The 27,963-nt window shown below is 41.8% G+C and overlaps 1 protein-coding gene across 1 annotated transcript; it reads left to right on the forward strand.

The window, feature by feature from the left end:
- Window positions 1–949: 949 nt before the first annotated feature.
- On the forward strand, window positions 950–10,578 carry PPM1F (protein phosphatase, Mg2+/Mn2+ dependent, 1F; the record flags this gene model as incomplete). Its single annotated transcript, XM_010181193.1, has 6 exons — window positions 950–1,120; window positions 5,405–5,604; window positions 6,230–6,418; window positions 7,930–8,073; window positions 8,978–9,071; window positions 10,205–10,578. Coding segments are annotated over 6 exons (1,172 nt in total), but the record flags the coding sequence as incomplete, so codon positions are not given.
- Window positions 10,579–27,963: the final 17,385 nt, after the last annotated feature.

The raw sequence follows: 27,963 nt of genomic DNA on the forward strand, positions 1-27,963 counted from the left end.
GTTCTATAATTGGATACTTTGCAGGTAGCAGACACCGTGAGCAACAGATAAAATGCTTTTTATGGATGTCCGTGCTTATTCTTCATTGTGCTTGCAGAAAATGCCTGGAATGTGTGTTATGTACTGCAATTGTTACTGCCAGCCATGGGAATATAGTGAATATAAGAGTTATTTTCTAGTAGCCCCATTTCAAAGTTGGATGGAGCTTATTTGTTTATGGATTCAAAAGCACTATATCAAGTGTGTGCTTCCTATAAAGCATGTAGTTTGCATAAGGTGTTGAGTAAAAAGAAGAGGGTGTGTAGATCAGGTAGTGTTATTGTCTTCTAGATGCTTACCTAAAAACCTCAGCTGAATCACAAGTCTTGAAGCCTTTTCTTAGCCTAATCCCCAGCACCAACTCTTTGCACCTTCTTGCTGGGTGGTTTCTTTGGGGAACTTCCAGTAGGGAGAAACTGAGTGTTAAAGGGCCCTAGGTTAGTACTCAGAATGACTTTTCATGTGGAGGGACGGGAACTGGAATGTCAAGTAACCTTTTTGGAGATTTGTGTGTACCCCAGTGCAGACATCCTGGTACTGTCTGTGGTAAGACAGTTGACTGCAAGCAGGAAAAACGGTGTATTGAGTAGAAACAAAATGTGTTCAAAGGCTAGAACTGAAGGTAGCAGTCCTCACCAGAGAGCTCAAGAGGAGGAGGTACATCTGTGACTGGAGTGTGAGGCAACAGTTTGAAAACATGATTCATATGCTGCTTCCTCTTTGCGTTCTTGAGAAAGCAGTTGTCTGACTGAAGTTCTTACTAAAGATTTGTATGAATAAATATTGAACATATGGTTTCTTCTGTTACTTCACTAATGAAGTTGGAAGTATTGATTGTGTGTAATGCTTTCCAGTTCTGAGGTCACAAGCCATAAACAGTGAGGTTGTAGCTCAGTTTAAACTAATGCAGTCTATTTTGCTTTCCTTTCCTTTTCTCTTCTCACTGACAGAGGTGTCTCGCCACTTCTTGCAGCATCGCTGATCCGTGCTGCTGTTGATGAAGTTCTCCAAACAGATCTGACTGAATTTAAGCAGCAAAGTGTGGAAACAGAGGGAGAAGGAGATGAGGAACAGTTCACCTGTAAGTATACTTTTTTCCTTCGGTGGTTTTCCCAGAGGCTGTCTGTTGGAAGACTTCTGTGTTTTGAAATGTTTCCCAGACTATTTGCTTAAGCTGCCTGGCAAGCAGCAGTGAACAGAACTTTTATTTGCTCCTGCTGGGTATCTGTGGGATGAAAGGTGGCTGTGCTAGTTTTGTGGACAAGATGCAAACATGGTGTCTGGAATGCTGGACTGATTGTGTAGGTTGGCTTTCTGGAAAGGGAAGAGAAATTCTTCATCAAAAATTATTAGTGGTTGTGTCCACAGTGCTTCCTGAACTGAACTAGTTAGGAACTTTTCCTCATTGGATAATTTCACCTAAATTGAACTGATTCAGTTCTTAAGTTGATAACCTCTTGCATTTTTGAAGTGTTCCATTCTCTTTGGTAAACTGGCCATAGCTCATTACTCCTGTGTGTTGTAATTGAGATCATTGCAATTGCTATTTTGCAGCCATGCTGACACCTTATACTCATCCGTATAATCCATCTTGCTTTCCTCTGTTCTTGGGAGCAGATTCTGGGACCTGTGGCCCCTGCACAACCTGAACATCTTGAAACACCAGATCTTTCTCTTGGCAAGTTTCTCAACAGTCTCTGTCTTTATTGATTGCTTTTTCTCTCCCCGCTCTACTCCAAAAAGTCGGGATGCCGAGGGATGAAGAACCTGATGCGTGTGTCTTCTGCCTGATGCCTGAGCAAATGAGGGAGAGAACAGACCTTGGTGACTGACTGCTGGGTTTGAGCCTTGTGTAACAGATGGTCCTGTTGCATTTACATGCTGAATGTTTAACGTTAGACTTCACCAAACCTTCAATCCCAGTGCCAAGAGTTTAAATGGAGCAGGATGCAGGCAGAGTCGAAGGTATAAATGGAGGAGATGCCTTAGGCAAATTAGTCAGCCCTGTAAGGGAAAATATTCTTCCATTTCCCTGGGATGACTTGAAAGGTGGTTCAGCATACCGCAAAGGATGCATCCCCAAGCAGTGCTCTGGTAATGGCCGGGATGCGACACTTTCCAGAAGCCTATTTCAGTATTCACCTACAAGTCTGAAACAGCAGGAGAGGAACACATTTAAGTCTTGCTGCACCCTGAATATTTCACTTCTTGCCTTAATGCGTTGTAGCCTTAATGTATCTGGAGAGATTTAGCAAGTTTCCAGCACTTTGGCTGAGAAGAGTTGGCTTCGGATCAGCTTGGCTGGGGTCTGCACAACGCGCCCTGCCTCTGAGACCCTGCGGGCCAGCAGCCGCCCTGCCTCCGGGCGAGGGCGAGCCCCGGGGGAGCGGATCGCGCCCTCTGCCGCCCCCCGGCGGAGCTGCGGAGACTCGGCCCGGCCCGGCCCGGCTGGGCTCTGCTAGGGCTGGAGCCGCCGGCAGAAGCAGCTTGCGAGCACGGTCCGCAGCCTTCAGAGACGCCTCCGGTCTCACTTGCAGTCGCTCCGAGTTCAGTCTCCCCAGAGTGCCCTATGTCTGCGTTCCGTGTTCTGCTGGGTCTGTCTGTTCTTCCTAACCTGGAGCAGGACTCTGCCCAAGATGAGAAGCTGGCAATTAAGAGTTTTGCATGACTGCAAATCACTGCAATTGTAAGATGGTAAAGTACAGGCAGCAGTGCTAGAGCATGGCTTGGTGCAGGGGAAACTGAAGGAGATCAAGGTACTGATCTTCCTTAACTTAGCTCTATATTATGCTTGCAGCAATGACTGTAATGCATGTGGTAAGATACACTGCTGTCAAAAGCGATACAAAAGCATCTTTCTTATTGTCTCACATCAGAGAGAATTGTATCTTACTGCACTGTGACCTTGTGCTCCAGTAGTGCATCTTTATTTGCTATCGCTCAACCTTTATGCGAAAATAAGGAACAGCATATTGTAACTCACATATGATAATTACACAGGTTTTCAGCACAAATATTTCACAAAGCAGCAGGGAACTGGTCATCTGAGCATCTTGCAGTCACTCTGCTGGGGACTCTTCATTGACTGCCATGTAATTATATTTGAGGTGAACTGTAACAGTAACATAAGACACGAACTGCTATGTATTTGTGAGCCTACGATTATAGTTTCTAGTTCTGAGTTTTATGAAAAGCTTGAGTCCACAGACCTTCAGTTAGTGAACCTCATCTGAATGGCTAAGAAATTATAATCTTTAAAAGCAGTAACTAATGAACTTCATAGGAGAGGGACATTTTCTTGGTCACAAGCTTCTAACGTCTGTTTGGTTACATTAATCCTATGTGGTTACATTATACTGGTGACACTTGTACAAGAATTCATGCTACTGTTTTACTCTAAAGGCCATAAAGATATAGGATTGGAGTCTACTTTTAAGATAGCACAGGCAAAGTGAGAAAATCTTTGGATGAGTTCAGGTTCTTTCTCATTACCCCTTGTTGACAAATGCCCCAGAACCTTCCCTGTTCTGATGGTTTAAACCTTCTTTAATTTCCATCTTATATATCCCTGCCTCTTTTATGATTGTTTGTTCTCGTGTCACCATTGTCATTTAGATCAAATTGCTTTTCACCATGCCCCTATCGAACATTATGGAAATCTGCTTACTATTCAGGTACTTGCATTGCCTAATTCTCAGCAAGGAATATCTACTGTAAAGGCATTAATTTATCTGCGCGTTTGGACTGTGTTTGTTTTCCCTGTTTTGTAATTGCTATTACATCACTTGGACTGTACAGTTGGGAAGAAAGATGTTCCTTGTGCTACAGCACAGCATGGTCTCTGCCTTGCAATACTAATTCTCTGGCAAAAATAAAAGCATTCTTGGAATGAAAGAAGTGATTATATAAAAGCAAGGTACGTACGCATGCCTATATGTGGTGTGCTGCAAGAGAATTTCTGGTCTTAAGGCACTGAATTCTGTCTATATTCAAGCAGCAGTGTGTGTCCAAGTCTTCTAGACAGTATTAGTCAAGACATTTACGAATATGTAAACTAATAGCTGTAGACAAGGCTGTCTAAGATGCTGTCCTACTTAATTATATTTGTATGTGGGATGACTTAATGTTTAAAGGCTTTAATATCTTGCCCATTCACACCTGCACATTAAGCAAACCAAAAGTAGTTTTGGTTAATATGTAGTGACTGTTAATCAAAGATCTGTGTTTAAATTTAAGCTTTCAATTCTCCAGGCCCAGACATGCATCTGAAGCTGTCCATGCAGTGTTGCTGAGAAAGAGAAATGCTTGAGAATCAGGAGTTACAAAAATAAATTCTGAGGAAGGTTATGAACTGCATAGTACATGCACTGCAGTTTTTAGGAAACTATTTTTAATAATTTAGGCAAATTATTTTTGCTCTAGAGATGATCTTTTCAATGCTTTTTGAAGTTAGTTGCTGTAGCATTGAAGCAGGGTTCTTACTTAAATAGCACAACTTTAAAGTAGTACCTATTCTGAGGGAGACTGCATGACAAAGCTAGACACAGTGCCAAGCACCAAACCATTCAGTCTGATGAACAATAAGTTTGGATTAATTGATCTTTGGGACCTATCCAGAGAAGGATTTGAGTGTCTGGCTGGAGCTTTTCACGCTGTGCTCAATGGGCGTTTACAGTTCTGCTCTGTAATGACAAAGCGGGCAAGTGGCGGAAGTGTTCTTCTGTCCCTCCAGTTCCTACAACCATGTGTATTTAAAAGATAAAGGCAACAGCTTAAAATTCTAATCTGTTCAGCTCAACTATGAGTTGAGCTATTGACCTCAGCAAAACATTCTCAGACTTCCTTGTTGTTTCAGTGGAAGTGGTTCAGTAGGACATAACCTGACCCAAAGCCAGGCTAAAGCTTTTCCAGCCCTTGTGTCCAAACAGCAGCAATCTCGTATCTTGAAGGCTTTTCTGCCTGCTTGATTTTTTTCTTTTTTTGGTAGAGATGCACCCCTACCACTATATCATGCATTTTACTTGCATAATAATAACATTTATGTCTAATATGCCGGACTGATTTTGGCATCTTTGTTATGATTGTTTGTAATGTAATCACCTACTTCATATGACTTTGTTTTGAAAGAGAACTAGTAAGTAAAGAAGCTGCTCTTATCTTTAATGTTATACTGTTTTCCATTGCAACTTTCTCTCCACATTATTCTCAGGGACCTATTTTAATTCTTGCAGAGCCTGTCAAGGCAGCGTGCTGAACGTGTGTATGTAGCTGTAAGGAAAGAAGCTTGAAGGAAAAGCAGGCCAAAAGATGGGGTAATGTAGGAAAACGGGGGACACAACTTACTGTTCTGTCTTTGTGCTGTCAGTGCTGGATGGAGAGTCGTTGCAGCGCTGCTTCTTTAACAAGCTTCGGGATGTTTGCTCTGAGTGGCAGAAGCAGTTGCCACCGCTGAGACCCCTGAAGCGGTTCCTGCTTGTTTCCATCCACGCCATCCGTAACACTCGACGGAAAATGGAGGACCGCCACGTTCTGCTGCCAGAGTTCAATCAGCTCTTTGGTTTATCAGTAAGTCTGGGCAAAATTGGGTAGGCCAGTTTGTTAGCTTTTCAGCATTCCTGTAAACACAGTGACCTAGGGATGGATGATCTGTGAAATGGTAAGAATTTGTTGCCACAAGTTATTTATCGTGTCTGTGCTGGAGCGAGGACTGACTGACTCGGATTGCTGGGGGCTAACTGCTGCCCTGATAAAGAGGAATCTTGTGACCTTGGGTTTCATATCACAAGCAATACAGGGAGATGGAAAGTTCACCTCGAGTTGTGTTGCTAGAGTTATAATGTTTTTGTGACTGAGGTAACTGATCTATTAAGAAAAGGAGAGGGGAGAACAGCAGTTGTACAAGTGCCAATTAATGAAGCTGCAGTGGGACTACATACCCAGCTGTCTGCTGTTTCAATTCCAGCTTATTTTCAAGGATATTAAATGACAAAACAAAGAAAAGTAACTCCCCTGCGAAGTACCCATTTTATCCCTTTTGCACATGGGTAAACTGACTTAAATTGCCCTTACCTGTGCAGCGTTGTATGGAAGAAAGCCCAGAATAAAGAATCTTTGCTTGCTGGTACCAGTCTGTGATCTGTTTTGTTTTTGAACACTTGCGTGTCTTCCTCTCTCTCCCTCTCCACAAAAGGATGACGTTGATCGTGCTTACTTTGCGGTATTTGATGGCCATGGTGGAGTGGATGCTGCCAATTATTCAGCAACTCATTTGCATGTAAATGTTGGGCTACATGAAGAGATTGTTAAGAATCCAGCTGAGGCCTTGAAATGCTCTTTCCAGAAGACAGATGAAATGTTCCTTTTCAAAGCCAAAAGAGAGGTGAGTGGGTAGAGATTAATTCCATTGTATTTAAAAACACTGAGAACTGTTGGACGACATGGTGTTATCCAGAAAATTCTGGTAGTACAGTTTCTTTTAATCACTGACTTCTTTAGGAAATTATTCAACATGTAGAGGTTTTCTTTGATCAAATTATATCTTTGAGGAAAAACAAAATGACAGTGCTTGCAAGTTCGAGACGAGTGATTGAGAAGAAGTGTTGAGTGGTTTAAATGACCCTGATACACCAATTATTTGAGAGACCACTCTGCTGCCTCTTTGCCTAAATCAGGCAGCCTCTAGATGTTCTCTTGTGCTACCTCTTGCCTCTAAAAGAGGTTGCTCTCTTCCTGATAATACAGTCGCTATCTTCCTCTTTCTTGTCTCACCATTGATGTCACTAATGGTTGTAAGACGAAAAATGTACTACAGGATTTAAATCAGATTTTTCAGTTCATTAAGCTTATTGATCACCTTTGAATCCAGTTGGCATGATGAACATTTTGTCTTCAAATCTACAAAATGGAAGGATGGTTTATTATTGGGATTGTTTAGTCTGGAGAAGGGGCTGAGGGGAGACCTTATCGCTCTCTACAACTACCTGAAAGGAGGCTGTAGCCAGATGGGTGTTGGTCTCTTCTCAAGTGATAGGATAAGAGGAAATGGTCTCAAGCTGTGCCAGGGGAGGTTTAGATTGGATGTTAGGAAAAAATTACTTACTGAAAGAGTGGTCAAGCACTGGAATAGGCTCTCCGGGGCAGTGGTGGAGTCACCATCCCTGGAGGTGTTTAAACAAATATGTAGATGTGGCACTTCAGGACATGGTTTGTAGGCATGGTGGTGTTGGGTTGATGGTTGGACTTGATGATCTTCGAGGTCATTTCCAACCTTAATGACTCTATGATTATAATAGAGTTTAATGAGAACACGTTTGTTATAGCAGTAACTGAATATGAAAGTGTTCACTGTCAATATCTTCATTTCTGTCAGTAAGGTACAAAAGGGAGACCATGAGGTCTGACTCTCAATAATCTCTACAGGGAATCTAGGGCTGTTAGGTTCCTTCCTTTGCTGATATCCTCATTTAAGTACCCAAGGATAAAGGGATGTATGCATAGCAAGGTGTCTGTAGTTGTTAGTGGTAGAGTGGAGAATGTGAAGGGGACTGGGGAGACCTGAGTTTGTGCAGTGTTCATACTACTGAAATTCAGATCCTCTTTCTTTTCTGTGTATTTCTGTGTAGGTCTTAAGTGTCCTAGATCAGTTTTGGAATTAATAGCAGAGAAGGAAGAACATGACAGAGGCAGTATTAACCATCTGCATGTTGGAATATGTAAATAACTTATTTCAAATCTCTTTAATATCTTGTACCTTTTTTCAGGTACCTGAATTATGATTCGCAGGTCTACTCTGCTGCACTGAAGTGTGATTAAACCTAGATTTGCAATATTGCCATGCACCCTATTAGGGCATGTTGAATATTTACCTAACATACCTGCTTTCTTCTGTAGAAGCTGCGGAGTGGTACCACAGGAGTATCTGCATTGATTGTAGGTAACAAGCTACACATAGCGTGGCTAGGGGACTCGCAAGTAATGCTTGTGCAGCAAGGAAAAGCAGTGACATTAATGGAGCCTCACAAACCAGAAAGAGAAGTAAGTCTGACTTGGTTTTTTCCTCTCATGTGTGTGTTCTCTTGAGACCTTTTGGAATCAAGACTTCTTAAGTGTTTGGTGCTTCACATAGTTACAATATCGTATGGATCATATCGTATCGGATTCAGAGAATTGACCTTTTTTTCTTTCCATGCACTCCTGTGTCTTGAAAAGGTGATCCCTACAACTATGCCCCCTTGAAAGTACTGATGGTACTGGTAGTCTTCACCTCAGTTTCTGCTCAGACTCTTTTAAAAATTTCTAGTAATTAAATACTTTCACGGGATTTTTATGTGTGTGTGAATTTAAAACTGCTTGTTCTAAATGAACTTATTCATTTTAGATGAATAGCTATTTAAAATGTTAGTATGTATTGCTTTTTCTATGTATTTCAAATAGCTAGATATTTTATTACTTGAAATTGGGTGGGGATCCTGAGAGTTAGGATAGCATTGCATGACTCTCTGCCTTCATAGCATGAGTATTTGTAATAGCTGAAGTAGTTAAAGGAGTATCAATGCAAATACTATTGTTACATCATCTGGTTATCTTGTATTTTATTCCAAATATTTATATATTTACCCAATTGCTATATGGGCTGGGAAGAAGTGGCACAAATGGTACTCATCCACATGGGAAAGAGCATGATGATACCAAAACTTAAAAATTCTGGGTTTTTTTGTGGATAAGCCATGGTGTGTTTGGGAAGTAGGTGGATTGTTTCTGGTAATCTTAAGTGCGTGTATCTGAGCTAGATTCTGATATGTGTGTTTGCTGTATTCATAGCATGAATACAGAAGCTGAAGCAGCTCTTAGTTTTGGCTTGTGTCTTTTTTCCCCCCCCCTCTTTGATTGAATAACAACAAGGCTTTCGGTTTAAAATTTGAATTCTGCTGTTTTTCAGGATGAGAAAGCACGTATTGAGACTCTGGGTGGCTGTGTAACTTATATGGACTGCTGGAGGGTTAATGGTACCTTGGCTGTTTCCAGAGCAATTGGTAAGATAAACCATTGGAATTTGTATAGGCCAGGTTAAATTTGATTAAAACACACCACATGAGACTGTATGTTTACTGTAAGTGACATTTGCTCAGCACTGACTAAACAGTAAACCACTCACTGTCTTTGCTGTAAGGCTCTCTTACAGGTATGTAACTCACAGCTCTATGATCTTACTGGTTTTGCCATAAGCATAGAATAATGCTTTATTTTACATACTAGCCATGACAGTCCTAGTTCTTTTATACTTCTAAGTCTTTTGCTGCTTGTAAGTGTTTTTGATAGTGTTCCACAGTAGCTTAACAAATGAGAAGTATTTAATTTGTAAAAGTGGAGGAAGTAATAAATGTTCATTTAGCCTTCTTTATGTGTCTGAACATCTGCTTTGTGGGTTTTTTTGGTTCACTTAAATATTAAGATATCTTTCTCCTGCCTGTAGTTATTAAGTCGAGTAGCTGCATCCTCCTTCAAATCACACATATCCAGCAATTTAGGGCATTTTAGTTGTAGTATTCCAGAATAAACAAGCTTGCTTTGCTGCTCATCTATTAGGGCAAAAAGAGAAAAGACCTTGGATAAGTATAGTACATAACTGTAATGTGTGAGTGGAAGCAAATGAGTATAAATTTGTATAATACTATTTGGATCAATAGCAACCCATGTTTAATAAGTATGTCCATATGAAACTCATGAACTAAACACAATGAGCAGATTCTTATGGCATTGTGCTGTATGTCTGGATAGCTAAGAAAAATCTTATCTTCATAGCATTCTAAAGGCTGTACAAGAGGCACACCTGCAAAATGAAGGCCTGACTATCTCCTTGCACAAATATATTTCAGAGAGAAAAGAACTTGGAAAGAATTTCCTTAGTTTCCCTGCAAAATTAAGAAAGCACGAATTACAGTAACTCCTTAGGAGCACACTGGATTTAAGTAGGTTCCAAGTGTTCTTAAAGAAACAAAGGCCTCCCATGCTTATTTCATAGCTTTTCACTACTCCTGTCCTGCATCAGGTACCTCATACATGATCTGGCTGGCTGTGAGAACGGTAAAAGCAATTGGTGGGTGAAGAAGTAACTGTTCACATTTGAAGTGATTGATAAAGCCTTTGTTTTGGTTGTTTGTCTTAGGTGACATATGTCAGAAACCCTACATCTCTGGTGATGCGGACGGAGACTCATTTGAGCTGACTGGTTCTGAAGATTACTTGCTCCTAGCCTGTGATGGATTCTTTGATGCTATCAAGCCATATGAGGTTGTAGACTTGGTCCTAGATCATTTAATGCAAACCAAAGGAGTGGGTCTGAAAGCAGCAGAAAGACTGGTGGCTGCTGCGAAGGAAAATGGATCCAGTGATAACATCACTGTTCTAGTGGTGTTCTTGAGGGATCCTCAGGACATCTTGGCAGACTGTCTCAGAGACCCTAAGAGCCTTGGGGCTGGTGATGATGCTCGGAGCTCACCTTTTAATTTCCTTGGCTGTGAGGCAGCAGCCACACAGTGACATTAACTGCTTAATCCAGAATGTTTAATGTTCATGTAAGGAACTGCTTTCCACTGAAGAAGCCTCTAATACAATAGGCAAAACATGTCAGGAAAAAATGACAAATGGTCCAACATTTGACTCCTTTTACTGAGTTCCCATTTGTCTTTTCCTTCCTTCCCCCTCCCCTTCAAAAAACACTGAGCAGATGTGGAGATTTGTACAGCTATTTTGGCTCTGGGAGCAGACTAAAGTGTGTCCCAGGGCTGCTGGTCATATCCCTCTGCCTTGGAAGTGGTAAGAAACCATAATATGTATAAGCTAATGGGTGAGAATACCCGTTTGTGAATTCTGAGTGAAAATTTAAGTTAGCGCTTAAAGAATTCTGTATGTCGTATTTAATTGTGATGTTACTTCGGAGATAAGGAGAGAAGCTGTCACCATCACAGAAAAGCTTGTTACTGTGTGTGGTCTGCAGGAACGGGCTTGGTGTGCGAGAGGCTGGGTGACACCGTTATGCTGTGTAAGTGGCTTTTGTTTTGTACCAAAGATGATGCTCTGAGAGTGGTGCGGCCTCTTTATTCAAACAAAGACATTTAATTTTGTGTGTATGGAGAGGAGAAAATGAAACGGAATGCTCCAGAAAAAGAGCAAGAAAGCTAACTGGAAATATCCCAGGCAAAGTGATACAAAATCAGCTGCCTTCTGGGATGTTCTGGTTTGCAAACTGGAATCCAATATTTAACTGCACTGGATTATTTCTCCTTAACAAACACGCTTTACTGGCTGTTTGGCAACCTGAAAAGAAAGGACCCTTACTGTTGTATTTGAGAGAAATTTTACAGTATATATGCTCTAGCAGTTAAATATGCTCTGTTTCTACCACTTTATTGTGTACTATAACAAATCAGAATTTTATTTTTATTCGAAGTGTTTATTTACGGAACTTTACAGTTGGAGGAATTTTTTTTTTCAGTGTTATTCTTATGTTGTTGTGGTTTTTATTTAAGTTAGAATTTTGAAGTGGCTGTGTCTTTATTACCTGGTTTTAAAAACTGACTACCCTCAAGTGCCTTAAATATTTCACCCAAGGATTTCTGGCTTCGTATCGTATTCTGGTGAGCCAGTTTATAATGTTTGTAAAATGTGATGGTTTTATTTCGTGTTTAATGCACTTAACTGTTTCATTTTTGTGAATTATTTTAGTGGGAACTAAGTTTGAAGAAAACATCTCTATTGTTGTTGCCAAATCTTGCAGCTTCTAGTAAAAGCTTCACAATACTTACTGTGACTTACCTCCTGTCCCACACAAAAAGCTCTAGTTAGTTAATCATAAAGTAACAACCTGAGTCTTCGTGACTTTCCTTTAAAAACAAATGCACACTTCTGACCTTCACAAGAAAATTTAATAACACAATTAGAAACAGTTTAGTAACAGGTTTTGATTAATCAATGGTAAATTTGGCCACGCTTCTTGACCTTTGTGGGCCTAAATAACTTTCTAAGGAGATATGAAGCTTAGGTGAGGATGAAAGAATCTTAATGAATGTGTATGTTGTTGTGTGACTGTTATACCCATTACGTGCTGGAGCCTCTGGTTGTGTTTTGTCTTGCCTGGCTAGCAGGGCTCAACAAGATCTGAAGGCTCAATGGCAAACGTGTTAGTAATTTCTGTATCTAAACAAGAAGTGCTTTACATCTGGCAGCAAGATTGTATGCCTAATTTAGAAGCACATGGCATTGCAATATGTCAGTCCTGTTGATTAAAATGTGTTGAACATTAATGTTGCTTAGAGAGAAAATTTAAACAGAAGAGATGGCTAAAAGGAAGAACAGAGCAGCACTGTTTGTGTCCACAGTGTCTCTGAACTGGTAGCCAGTGTGGGGCGATGCAGTTACCCGAGCGACTGGAGATTTTTGCTGGATTACTGTGGACATCATACAGTTTAACACAGAAACTCCTCAGTGAGCCACCATCCCATTGCATAGCAACTCGGACAGTGACTTCCTTGTTCTGCTGTGCACCAACTGGAGCTTTTCCTCTGAGAAGGTTGCAAGCACTTTTCCGTCCTATGTTTTGCTGTCCTAAAATATGTGGGGAAGGCTTTCTGTGATGACAGCCTGGTAGGGTAGGTGTTAATTTTTGTACTGAACCTACGGCAGTTAAGGAAGTTTTTAGACTTGCGTAGTAAACCTTTTGGATTTACCATCTCCTATCTCTTTGATTTCTAACTCAGATATTCAGTGTCATGCTAAATCCTGATGACCACCAGTGCCTCTTGGTGTCTTGGAAATAGTTCTCATTAATAATATAGTAAGAATCATACAAAATTGTCTGATTTTACTGCTGTCTGAGGTTTATCAGGAGAGGGGGATGCTGTCGTGTTCATGAAGGGAGGTGTGAAACGTCGGTAAGTTCATAGTATTGTTTAGTTTCTGAAATTTGCCAAATCTCCTGAAACATGGAGGGAACTGAACAAGCCAAATGCTTTGTTGTGATCATTTTATTTCAACCTTTTTGGGGCAGATTTGCATTACGGAGGAAACAAAGCCCTAAGCCTTTCAATGGATACTTACAATGATGTAAGAGTATCTTGTTTTGCTTCAAATTTGATAGATTTCTTTTCTTTTTTTTTTTTTTTAAATGGGAACTACTTGAAATGGGCCTTTAGAAAGCTGTCTGTGGTAATAAAAATATTTAGTTCTCAAGCTGTGCTCTGTGGAAGAAATTCTGCTTTCTCAGAAGCTGTTGCCTCAGTTTTTTGGAAGTAAGTGGATAGGAATAGTATTTGGGAACTCGGAGAGATTTCAGCAGGCATAAAAAATATTTCTCTAAGCTTTAAAAAGTCTGGTTTGTATCCTATCAGTGGAAAAAATAAGGCTTAATGTGTCATCTACAGTAAAATTCCAAATACTATTTGGGGGAAAAATTGGGTTTGGAGATGTCTTACTGATTCTTGACAACCAGATCAAAACCTATGGAATTTATATTTTTTAACTGAAAACCTACCGTTTCAATGTTAAATCAGTAACGAAAGCGTGACACAGGGTGCAAGTACAGATGTTGGAAATGCACGTGTAAAATTCTGTAGCGAATGGCCATTAGGATGGCCTCATCCTTGGGATGGCAAGGCAGCTTTTGTTTCCCTTGTGACTTTGATACCACTTCTATAAGCCACTAGCTGTAACGCATAATACTGTTACCAGAAGTGCCACTGACACGGGTGGTGAGGAGAGAGGGGAAGGAGCTCTAGCGGAAGGTATGAAGTTGAACTGAACAGTCCATCATATGGAATGGTGCTAGGATTTGCATTTGCAGTACTCATCTGCTACAGTAGCTTTTCTTACCTTTCTTCTTAAAGCTTCTTGGATTCTAGTGTCGGCTGTTCTCTTATGGTTATGGTTCTCTTATGGCCCTCCTTTGGTTAAAAAGAATAGGTAATTTTGGTGAGAAAATGCTCTCACCTCTCTGGGCCTTCCCAGTGTCACCTACAGTGTAGTGATAGATCGACTAATGACAAACTGACTCATTTGCCTGTTTCCTTCTTGTTTTTCTGAGGGGCCTGCAACAAAACCAAGTCTTGAGTCTAGCTGAAATCTTGGAAGCTGTAGAAGTTAGCAGAAGGATTCAAGACAAGTGTTCAATGAAAAATGAAAGTATGTTCTTACTTTCCTAGACTCCAAATGAATGTCTGCTGCTGCGTTTTAGCACCCAGCATCTGAAAAATTCCTCCTTAAAGAAGCCTGCATTTTTTTAAGCAGAGCATGCTGAAATTCTTGTATTGTGCTTGATTGAAAACTAGCTTTAGTCACCCTGCTTAGTGGAGAGCCAGCATCTCTTTTGCTTATGGGTAATTCATACTTCTGCTTTCCCTTCCCTTCCTTACTCTACCCTCTTCTACAAAGAAACATACCTAAGACAGTGAATTCCGAGTCTGACATAGACAATATTACCATTTTACAAATCACATTTCTCGGGGAGTTGGTTTGGGATTGGGTTTTTTTGAGAATACAGAGGACAGAAATGCAGGAAAATTTTTAGAACAGAGGGACACTAAGTAAAATCCACCCTCTGAGTGATGGAGGAGTGAAAGAGAGAGACAGGAGTGCATTTAAGTATTATTAATGCCTATTTTAAAAAGGAAGTGGGCTGGAAAATAGAGCTACAAATGTCAGTTCTTTAGAGTGAAATACCAGTGCTTGAAAGAATTAGAAACATACTCATTAAAAAGGCAAAACTCAGATGCGGTAACTTTGTCTTCAAACAGCCAGGGAAGAAATCACAGTAAAAGCATCCGAGGTGACTTACTGTGACCTCCCAACACTGTCTTGGAAGCTAATGCTCCTAAATGGATTTTTCTACCCATCCTCATGTGTAAGGTGGTGCTAAGAGGGAGCATTTGGTGCGTGCAGTTACTGGTCACTGCGCAACCGCTGCCATGAGTAAACGCCGTGAAGCGTGTTAATGAATCGCTGCGGCTGGTGAGCTCTCGGAGGATGAGTAATTGGGCACGGAGTGGTTACAGCAGAGTTGGCAGTTGAATAGTGTTAATCACAGTGATGACTTTAATAGCATTTAATAGACACTTCTCTGAATTCAAAGTCAGATGAGATACTGCTCTTTTTAAAAGCATTTCCAGTGCTATTAGCTTTCTGTCATGAAAAGCCAGTCAAATTTCCATTTTTTGGTGGGATGTTGGGAAAAGCTCTTCTCTTGCTTTCTGAATTCTAGAGATAAGTTGGCTGGCTGCACTGGAAAACCCATTTTCAGTTGCTAGCTTAAAGCAGCTATTATGGTTGAAACTTCCCTCCCAGGTGACCCTTTGAACACTAACAAAAAGGGGCTTCCAAAACAAGTGGCTGAGGAACACACATTTCTACGTGGCACTGAGCAAAAGGCATCCAGAAAATACCCTCAATCTGCAAAGGGCATAGCCAGTTAGTTCAGCTGCTTAAAGTCTAAGTTAAGATTGCACCTCCACCCCTTGTGTAAGGGAGAGTCTGTTGATTAAAGCACTGGCAGTCTTGTGGATCCAGGTACTTAATACATGGTCTGTTTCTATTCTTACAGTACTGAAGTATCAAGCCAATGCTTTAGGGAGAAGGTGGGGGGATGTTAGCCACAACAGAGCAGATTGAAGATGATTCATGTGTAACTTAGCTCTAGTTAAGCCTGAATTAAATTTCCATGCTTAGTTCTATTACTGTCCCTGTGCCATCAGACAAAATCCTACTACGAAGTAATGGCCCATTCCCTCTTCTTGAGCAGCAAACAACTTCTGATGGACAAAACGTCATACAGGAAGGGTTGGAGAGGGAGAAAAATGAGCTTTTAATTGAGTGCAAAACTTCCCAATCTATGCTAACTTATGTATTCTCTCTAAACATGTTTATAGCAGGTCTGATTGCATCTGAATAGCTGTGCTGGAAAGCAGTGGGTTTTCTGCCAAGCTAGTCATAACCTTTTAAAACTGACAGCACCGAAACCTAGAGGCGAGTCCTCCCTGCTCTCCTAAACTGGGCCACTAAAACAGCCAGCCCTGTGGAGTGTTTGTTTTGCAGTGCTGACAGCTCTAAGAGCTAAGCCAGCCACTTTCTGTGTATGTTTTGTTTTAAATATATTTATTGGATTTTACTTGAGATGAAGTTATTTCTATTGATATCGTCCATGTCAGCTGAAAAGTAATCAGACGGAGACATGAGGGAGTGCCTGGGCCTGAGCACCCGTCATAGACTCTGTGAAAAACAGTACCCAGAAATGAACTGGTAGGCTCCTCTGATCACCTTACCTCTGACTGGAGCAGAAACCCAAAGTCTTAGAGCATCACTTAAACCTTTATTTTGGTTTTAGCCTTCCCCACGAGCTGCTCCATGTTGCTGTTTTCCAGGCTGTGCACGCCGCTCTGGTGCGCGCAGAGATAAACAAAAGACAGCTGTGTTGGCAGCTCAGAAAATGTAGCAAGATGCCGCTTTTGTCAAACAGAAGAGGACAAAATCAATGGGAAAAGAAATGTTTTCAAGCTTCTTGGAATGCAAACAATGGAGTAAAAAAAAAAAGCAACCTAGAAGAGTTGGCAGTGTGCTGTCAGCTTAAAACCACTGTTTTAAGCAAATGAATTTGGCTGCTTTGTAATGTCTGCTTTATTTTGTTAACAAACTCCTCTCAGTCAGGGTTTTGTGTCTTGTTGATATGTGCTTTTTAGTCTGTAGAGAGAAGATATATTTAACTTCCGAAGGAGCTGAATGTATCTGTGCTTTATGACTAGTTAGATTGTGATTACTGGATTTTCTCTCAACTATTAAGCCTGATTACTGAGTTCCAGTAGATATTAATATAGCAAGTACTGAACGTATTAATGATTAAATGGGTCTGGATTTCCATGCACAAGAATTCGTCAGTCTTTCTTGATCTAGCAGATAATTTCTGGAAGTTTATCATAATTTGTGTGGCAATACATTAGGCATGTGGAAGGTTTGTCGCTTTGGCACATGGAGCTGGATGACCATCGCTCTGTGCAGGAAGTATTTATTCTTTTATTGAGGAATGATGGCTCCTTTTGGATGTCTGAGGATAGAGAGATAATAGCTGGGAAACTAGAGAGATCCTGTGGGGACCTTCTCAGGGCAACTGGATACTACGACTTCTTTTTCATGTTAGCCTGTTTAACTTTGTTAAAAGGCGTTCTGCTTAATACTGGGTGGTTAATGCTGTTTTCTGTCTCTTTCTTATTTCTGTCTTTCAATATGTTTATGAATAGCAAGATGTTGAGGTTCTGAGGGATTAAAGCTTTATACTGGCAAAAAAAAAAGCCAGCATCAAGTTTTAACTTTAAGTACTTTTAACTTACTGAGCTACTTTAACTACTTTTAACTTCCTCTTCCCAAAGTCAGTCTTGCTCTGACTCCTTATGATCTTCCCTTTTTTCTTCTTCTTCTATCTTTTGTCTTTTTACCTTGTCAGCCCCACTTCCCAAAATGCTGCTGTAGACTGTTAACTCTCTTGACTGTTAAGTCAGTTCAGTTGCCACTTTATAATTTTAATTTCATCTATGTTCATAGTGAGTGTGATCTGATCTTTGGAGACCTGCAACACCAAGAGTGTAGAAAGTACCTTGTCAGCTAGGAAGATCAGGGACTACAACAGCTGCTGTATCTTTAGCATTGACCAGTGTTGGATATGTCAGAAGAAAATCCTGTTATTTGTATGGTATTCCACGGGAATACTTAAGCTTGTTTCAGGTAACAAGCTCTCATCCTGCGTACAGGACTTCAGAAAGATCTTCTTGTCTCTGTATCTTCTTTTTCCTGCAGATCGTTTGTGTTTTCAGACATTTGCACTGTTCAGAGTGGGGGGGGGGGAAAGCTTTCTAACTTTGTTCACCTCCTCAGTTCTCTCTCTCTCGCCTTAGTTGGCCAACCAGGCAGGTTGGTAACTGCAGCGTACCACGAGGCTCATCAACCTCTCGGGCAGTGTCATCCTTCAGTGTCTGCTCTGTACGGTAACTTCAGTCCTGTGCTTATTTAGTGGTAAGTTAGACCTCTGTGACTACTCCTGCTGACTTAAAAATAGGTGTTACTATCAGTATTAAAATAGTACAAGAGCAGAACTGTTGCTTTAGGCACATTTCTTGCCACTGTGGTGGCTAGTGAACCTTGAATGAAAGAGGGCCAGTGACTTTGGAATAGCCAAGTTTTGTAGAATCGTAGTCCTTATTTATTTTGTGCTAATCTGCACTTGTGACCCTGAGCAGAAAAGCTGCAGTGCAGCAGGTTTTAGACACTGTGGCTTAACCAGTCATCTAGTATCCTAAAACTCTTATTTAAACTGACTGGTTTTGTGCACAGGTCAGAAACCTGTTGTCATTGATCATTAAATGCTATGCATATTGTACATTCATTTACATGGATTGTTCTAATAGTGCTTGTGTGTATTATGCTACATTACCATATTTTATATATATGTGTATATATATGTATGTATTGCATGAGGTTTAATTGTTGTTTTTTTGTATTGTCACTTTTGTATTCACACGGTGCCTCATGTATCTATTTGCATATTGCAAGAAGTTATTTCAGAGCAGCGATTGGAAACAGGTGGGATAAGAACTCTCCACTGTGGGATCTGATGTTTCTGAAGTATTAATAAAGTATAGTGATTCGAAGCATTGTTTGTTTCTCTTCTTAAATGTATTTATTGTTCTAGTACTTCAAGTAGATCTGTAATGATCGTATTGCACATCTTTGAGTGCTTACCCTGTCACCAAATCTTACCTTCCTTCACAGGAGCTTTCTGGGAAAAGAGACCGGTGGAAGCTCTAGAAGAAAACAGTCCTTGGGATCACAGAGCATGCATACTTGCAAAGATGATGCCACTAAAACAATCTAGAAATGGACTACGTAGCTCTAATTCATTGACTTGGTCTAAGTTTTCTTTTGTTGTTTTTTATCAGCAAAACCCAGTAATAATGCAGATTAAGATTGGCATACTACCCAATGTCTTACAGTAACGGGATAATGATCTAAAAGACCCTGTTGCAGCAGAGATTGACAGTTTGTTATTTACTTGCATACTTGTTAAAGAGGTGGTCTTTAACTGTTGAAGGATGGACAGTGAATTCTTGGAGTACGTTAGCATTAATTTATTACAGAACACAGGAAGTTTTGAGAAGCATGGTGACTTTCAAAATATAAGTGTGGTTTGGAAGCTCAACTGTGTGATTGTTTCTGAAGTGCTGATGTTCATATTCTCAAGAAAAGAAGACATAAGGAGAGCAGGACAGAGGTAGGAGACTTAACAAAAAGCAAGCTCTAACAGTCTGGGGAGCTGAGAAATACAGTCCAGTCGTTCAGGCAGTTTATCCAAGTGCTGCTGTGTTTATCCTAGCGAAGAAGAAAAATAAAAATACAGTAAGAGCCCAGGATGCTGTATCAGAGGGAAGTAGATAAGGCATTCCTTGAAAGACAAAAATAAGGATAACCATAATCAATCATCAGGTAGCTTCTACTCAAGATGCTGTGGGTATACTTGACCCTACTGATCAAACCTCAGACCTCTTGAAAATATCTTTCATTTCGTGGTTCTAAATGTTTTGTTGTTTTTCCATTTGTGGTTTTGGGGTTTTTTTTTTGTTCAGTTGGTTGGTTGGGAGGTTTCTTTCTTTGTTTTGGGGGTGTTTTACAGTGAGAATTTCAGGGGTGAAAATTCACTTGTAATAATCTCTAGAAAAGTAGGAAATTCTCAGAAAAGTGTAGGTTGGGGATTTGCTTGACTAGGTTTAGCAGCAGTTTCCTAGCATGTGATTCACTTAGCTCATCAGGGAGCATAAGCAGCAGCTAACTGCTGCTGGTCTTTCATGATTATGTGAAGCAACTATGGGAGTCCTTCATCCAGGTAACTCCACAACCTAAAGGCAGCTACAGCTACTCTGCTGATAACAGCACAGAGCTGAACAAAATCACTGCAGTATCTTGTGGGTGCCTTTGGTACTTCCTAAAAGTGGTGCCATCTTCCTATAGATCTGAGCCCATTCCAGCTGCAGTCGAGCATAGAACTGGACATCACCATTGTTTCTCCTTGCTGGTGCACAACGTTGGCTTTACTGACTCCTTGTGATTAGCAGGAGGTGAAATCCAGACGTTGCTGATTCTTGTTGGCTGTGCTATCTCGCTCATGAGTGTGTTTTTTTTCATCTAGCAGATCTCCCATCGACCACGTGTTCAACATGGGGCTCATAGCCAGCCTTCTGCTCTGTGGTATCAGTCATCTTTACATAGTTGCTGTTGCTGGTGGGTTTGAGCAAGAAGCAATCAATAAGCCTGTGGAAATGAATGTAAAACTTTGATTTAAAGCCACATGAAGCCAAACCTCGATGCCATTGATGGGGTTCATGACACAGAAGCATAATCCATCTCAGTTGTTGGAGGAAGGAATAACAAATCTTCATGTCCTGTTTAACCACCCTCGTTTGATGTATGTTTCTTTGTGCACAACGTGCTATAAAATATGTAGCCACTCATTTCCTACATTGTAGAAGGCGATGGTGATGAGGGAGATGTTTCTGTTTCAGCCTGAATTTGTGACCATTACAACACAAATAAGGGCTATTTAGTTTTTGGAGAGCTGCTCAGTTTACCTAGACTAGTACTTGCTGGTTTCAGCCAGGTTCTTTAAGAAACTTTGCTGGGGGTTGCTATGCAGAAATTAATTCTTGAGCTCTACCAGATCAGTCTGGAAAATGCCTGTCCTGTACACGTGGGAAATGGAGCGAGCAGAAGTGCTTCTTCACAGCCTAGAACTTTTAAGAAATATGCTCTCTCCTCTAGTAATGCAGACTTCCAATGTCTCTGCTCTTTGGTGAGAGCCAGACAAAGCATTTTCTGCATCTAAATGAAGTTTGCTATTCTAGTAGCACTAATGTAGATTACAGGCTTTCATGTTAATGTCTCTTGTTATTTTAAGAAATCAAGCATAACCTTGAATAGGTCATGCAGAAAGTTGCTTGTAAATTATGTGTAGAGACTGTAATGGGTATTTACCTGTTTCACCAAACTGATAATTCAGTTCTGCATATGTAACTCTGCACATGTCTTACAGTCAACATTGCTCATGTAAAAACAAAAACACCTTGGTTTTTTTTCAAAGCGCTAAGCTATTTTTGAATTTTTCTGGTCTGGATATCTAACAACATACGTTACCTGTTTCATTACTACTGCTTCCTAATATCTCATTAGATGCTTTCTGATACTTACATTTTAGGTTTGTGTTTTTTGGTTGTATTGGGGTTTTTTTTACTGGAGTTAAAATGTTTTGAAGTTTGGGGTTGCCGCATTCTCATGTTGTTATGTTGAGCTGCTTGGAAGGAATCGTAAGTTCTCATTAGAATGAGAAAATATTTAAATGTTTAAAAGGGTGCAGCTGTTATCTAGCCTTCAAATAGCTCTTGGAAAGCAGTATTTTGAACATGCCTTGACAAACACAAACCTGCTCACTTTATACAAGAGTTCATGATATGCTTGAGGCATAGAGTAAGGCAAACCCAAGTCTTTTGCATAGTCTAAAAGAAAAAATCCTAGGTATGCTGTGGTGGGCTAGAGTAGGTACAGTCCTTCAGTCTGCAGTCTGGTGATGTTCTGTTTTCTCTGAAAAAGATTGCACAAAGGATAGAAAAGAGACTGGCTTCCCACATCATATTCTAGGCTGTAGAGTAAGTACTTCCAGGAAAGAGCCTGTGACCTCCTGCTGCCCCACCTGATTTTCCTGCATGGACCTTTGGCTTCTGAGCCCTTGCCCATGCCAGGAAACTGCTCCTCTCTCAAGGTAAGGCCAGGGGGTCTCGGTATGGAAAAGGCAAATTGTTCTGGGCTCCTCAGTTCAAGAAGGACAGGAACTGCTGGAGAGAGTCCAGCGTAGGGCTACAAAGATGATGGAGGGAGTGGAGCATCTCCCTTAGGAGGAGCGGCTGAGGGAGCTGGGTCTCTTTAGTTTGCAGAAGAGGAGACTGAGGGGAGACCTCATTCATGTTTAGAAATATTTAAAGGGTGAGTGTCACGAGGATGGAGCCAGGCTCTTCTCGGTGACAAACAATGATAGGACAAGAGGTAATGGGCACAAACTGGAACACAGGAGGTTCCACTGAAATTTGAGAAGAAACTTCTCAGTGAGGGTGACAGAGCCCTGGACCAGGCTGCCCAGAGAGGTTGTGGAGTCTCCTTCTCTGCAGACATTCAAAACCCGCCTGGACGCCTTCCTGTGTAACCTCATCTAGGTGTTCCTGCTCCGGCAGGGGGATTGGACTGGATGAGCTTTTGAGGTCCCTTCCAATCCCTAACGGTCTGTGGTTCTGTGATTCTGCAGGTGTCTCGAAGTCCTTCGGGGCTTTGTGTTCCTACCCCTAGAGGGCTCCCTCTTTCCTTTAGCCAAATGAAAACAAGCAGCAGTAGGAAACAATATCTGGTGTTGCCCGTTGCCATAAATCGTTCAAAGGAGCCCTCTGCATGCTGTGCCATTCCCATAATATTTTCATCTTGCAAGTTTCTTTGCATGATAATACCTTCCTTCCTTCCCTGTGTCTCTTAAGAAGTTGCAGTGTTTCTGGCACTAACTCTGTGGTTTGCTTTTTACTGGTTAGAGTTCAAGGAGTTGGTTCAGGCTGGGGTACAGCCCTCCAATACCAGATCTCTGATAGTAGCCAACAGCAGGAAATTGGGGAGAGCACAAAAAGCCTTTAAATGGGAGGCAGGAAAGAAGTCGTTCATGTAAAGACTGGGACTAAACAAGTAGAGGTTAGAGCAATATTCATTTTTGCATCTCTTAGGTTGAAAAAAATCTGAAGTCTTATTTTGCTTCATATAAAACATAAAAGATATTTCTCTGTGAGTTAATCTGGCTATAAGAGATTAGTCTGCAGTCTCTTTTAGTCTACAGCCCAGTTCCTTTATGAAACCAAGATCTTGTGTCAGTGTGGGAAAGGAAAAAAACTTGAACAATGGACCAGGAGACACTTAAGGCTTTCTGTATAATTAATTATAGTAATTTAAAATCTTGTGCAAAGTCTGTGCTTGAAGAAGTTCTAAGTTATAATTAAGCCAAACTGCTAATGATGGATCTAATTGTTGGGTTACAGACAGGCGCAGGTAACGCGAGTTGAGCCGCTGACATCAGATATTTCACCCAACTGCTCTGTTGATGCGGCCAATTCCACACAGCTGTCCCAGCGGCTGGAATGACCGGCATGGGGTGAAGCGTGGACGCGTGTCAAGAGCTTTCCCTGGCAGACTTAACTGGCCAAATGTCAGTGGTCTTTAAAGGTACCATGTCCTTAGTGCTGGCTCTCAAAATTGACTCCCTGGAGCACAGCTGCTTTAGCACTGCTCCTGTTGAACCTCTGCTGCTGAGGGACTTGAGATGGGAGAATGAATTGGATGCTGAAATGGCTCTGCCAATTCCCCCTCTGTCGTATCAGTCACCTGAAGACTCGTGTCTTTCTGAAGGAACAAAACACTGCAGTCGAGGCAAAGGTCAAAATCAACAGTGTGGGCAGGCTTTGTTGTTGCACTGGTGAGTCTGCGTTTAAAAACTGAAAGTAATCCTCTCCCTCTCTGTCCCACCCTTCAGTGGCTTTTCAGCTCTTCAAAATGTTAGACATACCAAATCACACATGGACAGACCTTCCTCTTCCTACAGATGTAAAGCTGTTTGCCTGCACTGGTGACTGACGAGGATGCTGAAGTAAACACCAAAACCCAGACATTCAGTGTCAAGGTTACACATTTAAAGTCTAAGTACAGAGTGTGTGTGACAGTTACTGGCTGAGGCACTGAAATGATGTTCCTGCTACACAGCGCAGTGTGTACTAACCAGAAGATTGAGGAAAGCGTTTCAAGCGCTTGCTTTTGGGCTGACATTAAAATCTTTGAAAAATGGTTTAATTTTTTTTTCCCCTCCATTATTTTCTTCCTCCTGGAAATGTTTATAAGGCTGGGGGGTTTTTTGCCTTAATTTTAGTATCTCTATTTATGTCTCGGCTTTGTCTGCTTTCTAAGAAATTATGAATCTGTATTCTCAGTCTTAAACACTCTTGTAACTGGTGCTTCTTCTTTGGTATTTGGTAATGCTAGCAAGAGATTGGAAAGTGGCTGCTTTTTGCAGGGTAAAAGAGAGAGACAGGGATCCAAGTAGTTTAAATATTTTTTTTACTTTGAAGTAGTTTCAGGAAAGGTTAATGAATAAATCCTAACACAAATGGAAACTGTTCATTTCTTCCCCCTACTAATAATCACCTTTTGTGATGGGAAGACATGTTGCAAAGTCCTGCCCCTACCATTAGAAAATCATCTTCTAATATTTTCTTGTTAATGAAATTTTAAGTCAATGAGCTACTCCCAGATCGCAGCCAGGATGTGCATTAGCAGGCTGATGGCAGGCATCCTGCGTTGCCGAAGGCCGAGTCTCATGGCAATTCTCTAGGAGCTGGCTGCATCACTTGGAGCACTTAATGCTGGCTCTGCTGAAGCACTTCGTGTGCTCCCATCACCTCCTCTGGGAGACCGCTCCATTGACTGATAGCTCTCGCTGTCAGGAAGTCTTTCCTGTTCTTCGGTCTTACTGATCTCAGTTCCAATATACATAACTGTAACTGCTGTGACTTCTCTTTAATGAAAAATTAAAAAAGAAAGGCAAAAAGCCGTCACACTTGCATAAGAAATTGAAACTTATCTGGTTTTCAGGCTTCACTGTAAAACTTGGAGAACGTAGGCTTTTAGTTAAAAGCTGCCTGGATGCATCCTGAGCTGATGGCAGCAGGCTCTGGAAGCAGGCTAGCATCAATGTGCTCGTAAATAAAACTCCTGTGACAGTGACCGGTGTGTGCCTGCGACACGCACAAAAGCTGGCAGCTGATGACAGCCGAGCGGAGCCGCTCGGGGCCGAAGAGAAGGTTGTGAAGTTACACAACGCGCTAGTTGAGATGTCACGGGGAAGCCAAGGGCTGGGGGCGTGGAGGGGAGACCACCGGGACTGCGTTTCGCAAGAAAAATGGGGTCGGTACAAGAGCCTGCAGAGCTCCTGGGCCTGCTGGTGGGAGCTGCCCGTGGCCCTCGCCAGGCCTGGAGAGAGGCTGGTGTGCAGGAAGGAGCCCGAGAGAGGTTTCCCAAGGACCTGTTGTTTAGTTGCTCAGATTATATCAGTGTTCTGGCTATTGAGAGGGATTTGGCCTTTGGGTTTTGCTTTCAGCTTTATTTATTTTTGCCTGTTCTCAGTTCTCTTTGTGAATACCAATATTCTGAGTCACCCAGAGCGATTTCTGCCTTCATTAGAGATTCCTTCCAGCTTCCCTTCAACTGCCTGTAGGCTGCTGCCTGCCCCTGCCTCCCCCTGTGCACTTTGCTGCACGTATTTAGCTCTCGGTGTTCCATCACTCCTCAACTCCCGTAGCTCTGGCAGTTGAGTACCTCCAACCATATTCATCTATATTGTACCTCTGGTTATTTGCACAACTTGCTTTCTTCTCCTGACCTGTTCTGCACTGTCCCCTCTACCACTGAAACATGTTTTCAAGCATTTGAGGTACAGTGCAAGGCCATAGGTTATCCTGGGCCTGCAGCAGCTGTAGGAGTGAAACGGTTAAACCAGGAAACTGGGCATCCAGACCCTGCCGTCTATTTCTGTTACACTTTGTCCTTCTGTGTCATCCTGGATAAACCCATTTACCTATTTGTGTCCTTGTTTCCCTGACAGACATTGGTGTGGATACCACAGACAATTTAAACACCAAACAAACAGGACTATGTTTCTAAAAAACAAGATTAAAAGATGTGATATGAAAAAGAAGTAATTGTATAGCTCTTCAATGGGTGTTCCCACATGATTTGCTGAGCTTTGTGGCACTCTGAAGCTTGCGCATAAGAAATTCTACAAATCAATAAGGAAAATAACTTGGGAAGGAGGATGGGTCTCATTACAGCACTAAGTGTCGATACTGGAGATGTCTTGATGCTACTTAATGACTGTCCCTAATGGTCTTCACACAACGTGCATTTGCTTTAGCTTTTTTCAAAGTCCAGAGGAGCTGCTCGGAGCTCTCTTAATGATGCGAATTATTTAACGCTCATTTGTATGCAGTATGCTCCTGCTTTGAAAGTACTTCACAGAATTCAAGCCAAATTCAGCCTTGCAGCTCGCTGAAGTCACTGCTTGTCTGTGCATATGTTGGTTGCTTTGCTTTATGGGTTTTTTTTTTGCTTGAAGAGTTAACTTCTTGTGTAGATTTTTTTTTAAGGTAATATCTGCAAGGGGTTTTAGTTGCCATTCTCTCTTCCCAGTAAAGTAGCTGTAAGTACAAACGGAGTTCTGTTGATTCTCACGTCTCCCTCTTAACCCCTGCAAAAGGAGGACAAGTTAAGCAGAGTATCTTTTTTTTTTTGGCATTCTTTTCTTTCCTCTATTTTGCACCTCCTAAGCACACAGTTTTGGTGAAATCTGGCACTTCTAAAAATCATCCTGCGAAGAGTCTCTGCCATCTGATGTGTGCAAGTTACTGAGTTCCTCTCCGTGGCCCATTTCTGGATTAACACGACACAAACTGATGGAGGCCCAGGCTGTGTGCAGGTCTGCAGGTTGGTTATGCTCAGTACGGTGATGCTGGGATGCACTTTCTTCTGCCTGAGAACAACGTGGCATGCGAGCCTGACCTGACACTATGGATTCAAGTGGCTGTTGAAAGGTGGAGCAGACACTCTTTGTTCAGGCATCTACTAATTTCTTAGCGTTGGACTTCATAGCATTCTTGTAATGTAATTTTTAGCTCATCCCAACTATGTTTTTCACACATACATGGAAAGAAAATAAAAGATCATCTGCCATCATATCATTCACTCCCCCTGGGTAATGGGTAGAGGTGTGATTTTCAGTTTACAGGACAGACCCACAACCATCTACTGCCCGCATGGAGCAAGTGGGAGTAATGGAAACACATCCTTTCTAGCTGTGCGTGCCACTAGAATGGGCAGAGACACTTCTTGTCAGCTCTTAGAGATTTGCTGGCAGCACAGGGAGGAGCGTTAAGATGTGGGAATAATGGGTTCATTTTCAAGCTCCGCAGTGGGTGAATCTAGATGCCCTGTTACCCTATTTTTTATATAATATTGTTATAGTATAGGACTGCTTCCCCTCGCCCTTTCCTGCAGTGCTGTCCTTGGGCTCTTGCTTATGTTCAGTAGCTCCTTCCTCTCCCTCCCCCCAGCTCCTCCCTTCCCACTGCTTGCCCATCCCTTCTGGCCCGCATCTCTTCCCTCTCCTGCTGGGGATGGATGTAATCCCCGGAGGAATGTGGCCCACAGGCCTCTGCAGGACTTGGGCGTGGGACTCCGGAGAGCCAGAGCCGCTGATGGTGATTGCAGAGCAGGAAAAAGCGATCTCACGATCTCACGTCACCTGGCAGCACTGGGAGGGAAGAGATGGGGGCTGTGGGCTGCGCAGTGTGCCTGGCTGTCCAGCCAGCTTATCAGACAAAAAATAGAGGCTAGACTTTTCGGCTGCATGTGCTGTTTCCCTATTCATCGTGTCTGGGTGATGTATTCCCTGCCTGTGGTTTTAATAAATATCTTTCATAGCTACTTTCTGCTTCAGTCTCCCTTGGGATAGCTCTTTCCAACTCGGCTGCACCAGTGTGCTGGAGATCCTAAGTGTGTGGAACAGAGAAAAGAGGAGAGAGAACTTCCTGGAGAGCATCTAAGAAAGCTGTAACTTTAACCATATCTCTGTGAAGCTGCTGCAGGTTACACAAACCTCACCTGCAGTTTTAAGTTGCACAAAGCTCTCTCGCTTAATCGTATTAACTCTTCCTCCCTTTCCTCTTTGTGTGTCCACAGAGCATTCAAAAGTGTTTGCAAGGAGAATCCCAAGCGACT

The sequence above is a fragment of the Mesitornis unicolor genome, unplaced genomic scaffold (assembly GCF_000695765.1).
Source record: "Mesitornis unicolor isolate BGI_N332 unplaced genomic scaffold, ASM69576v1 scaffold16170, whole genome shotgun sequence".
NCBI lineage: Eukaryota > Metazoa > Chordata > Aves > Mesitornithiformes > Mesitornithidae > Mesitornis > Mesitornis unicolor.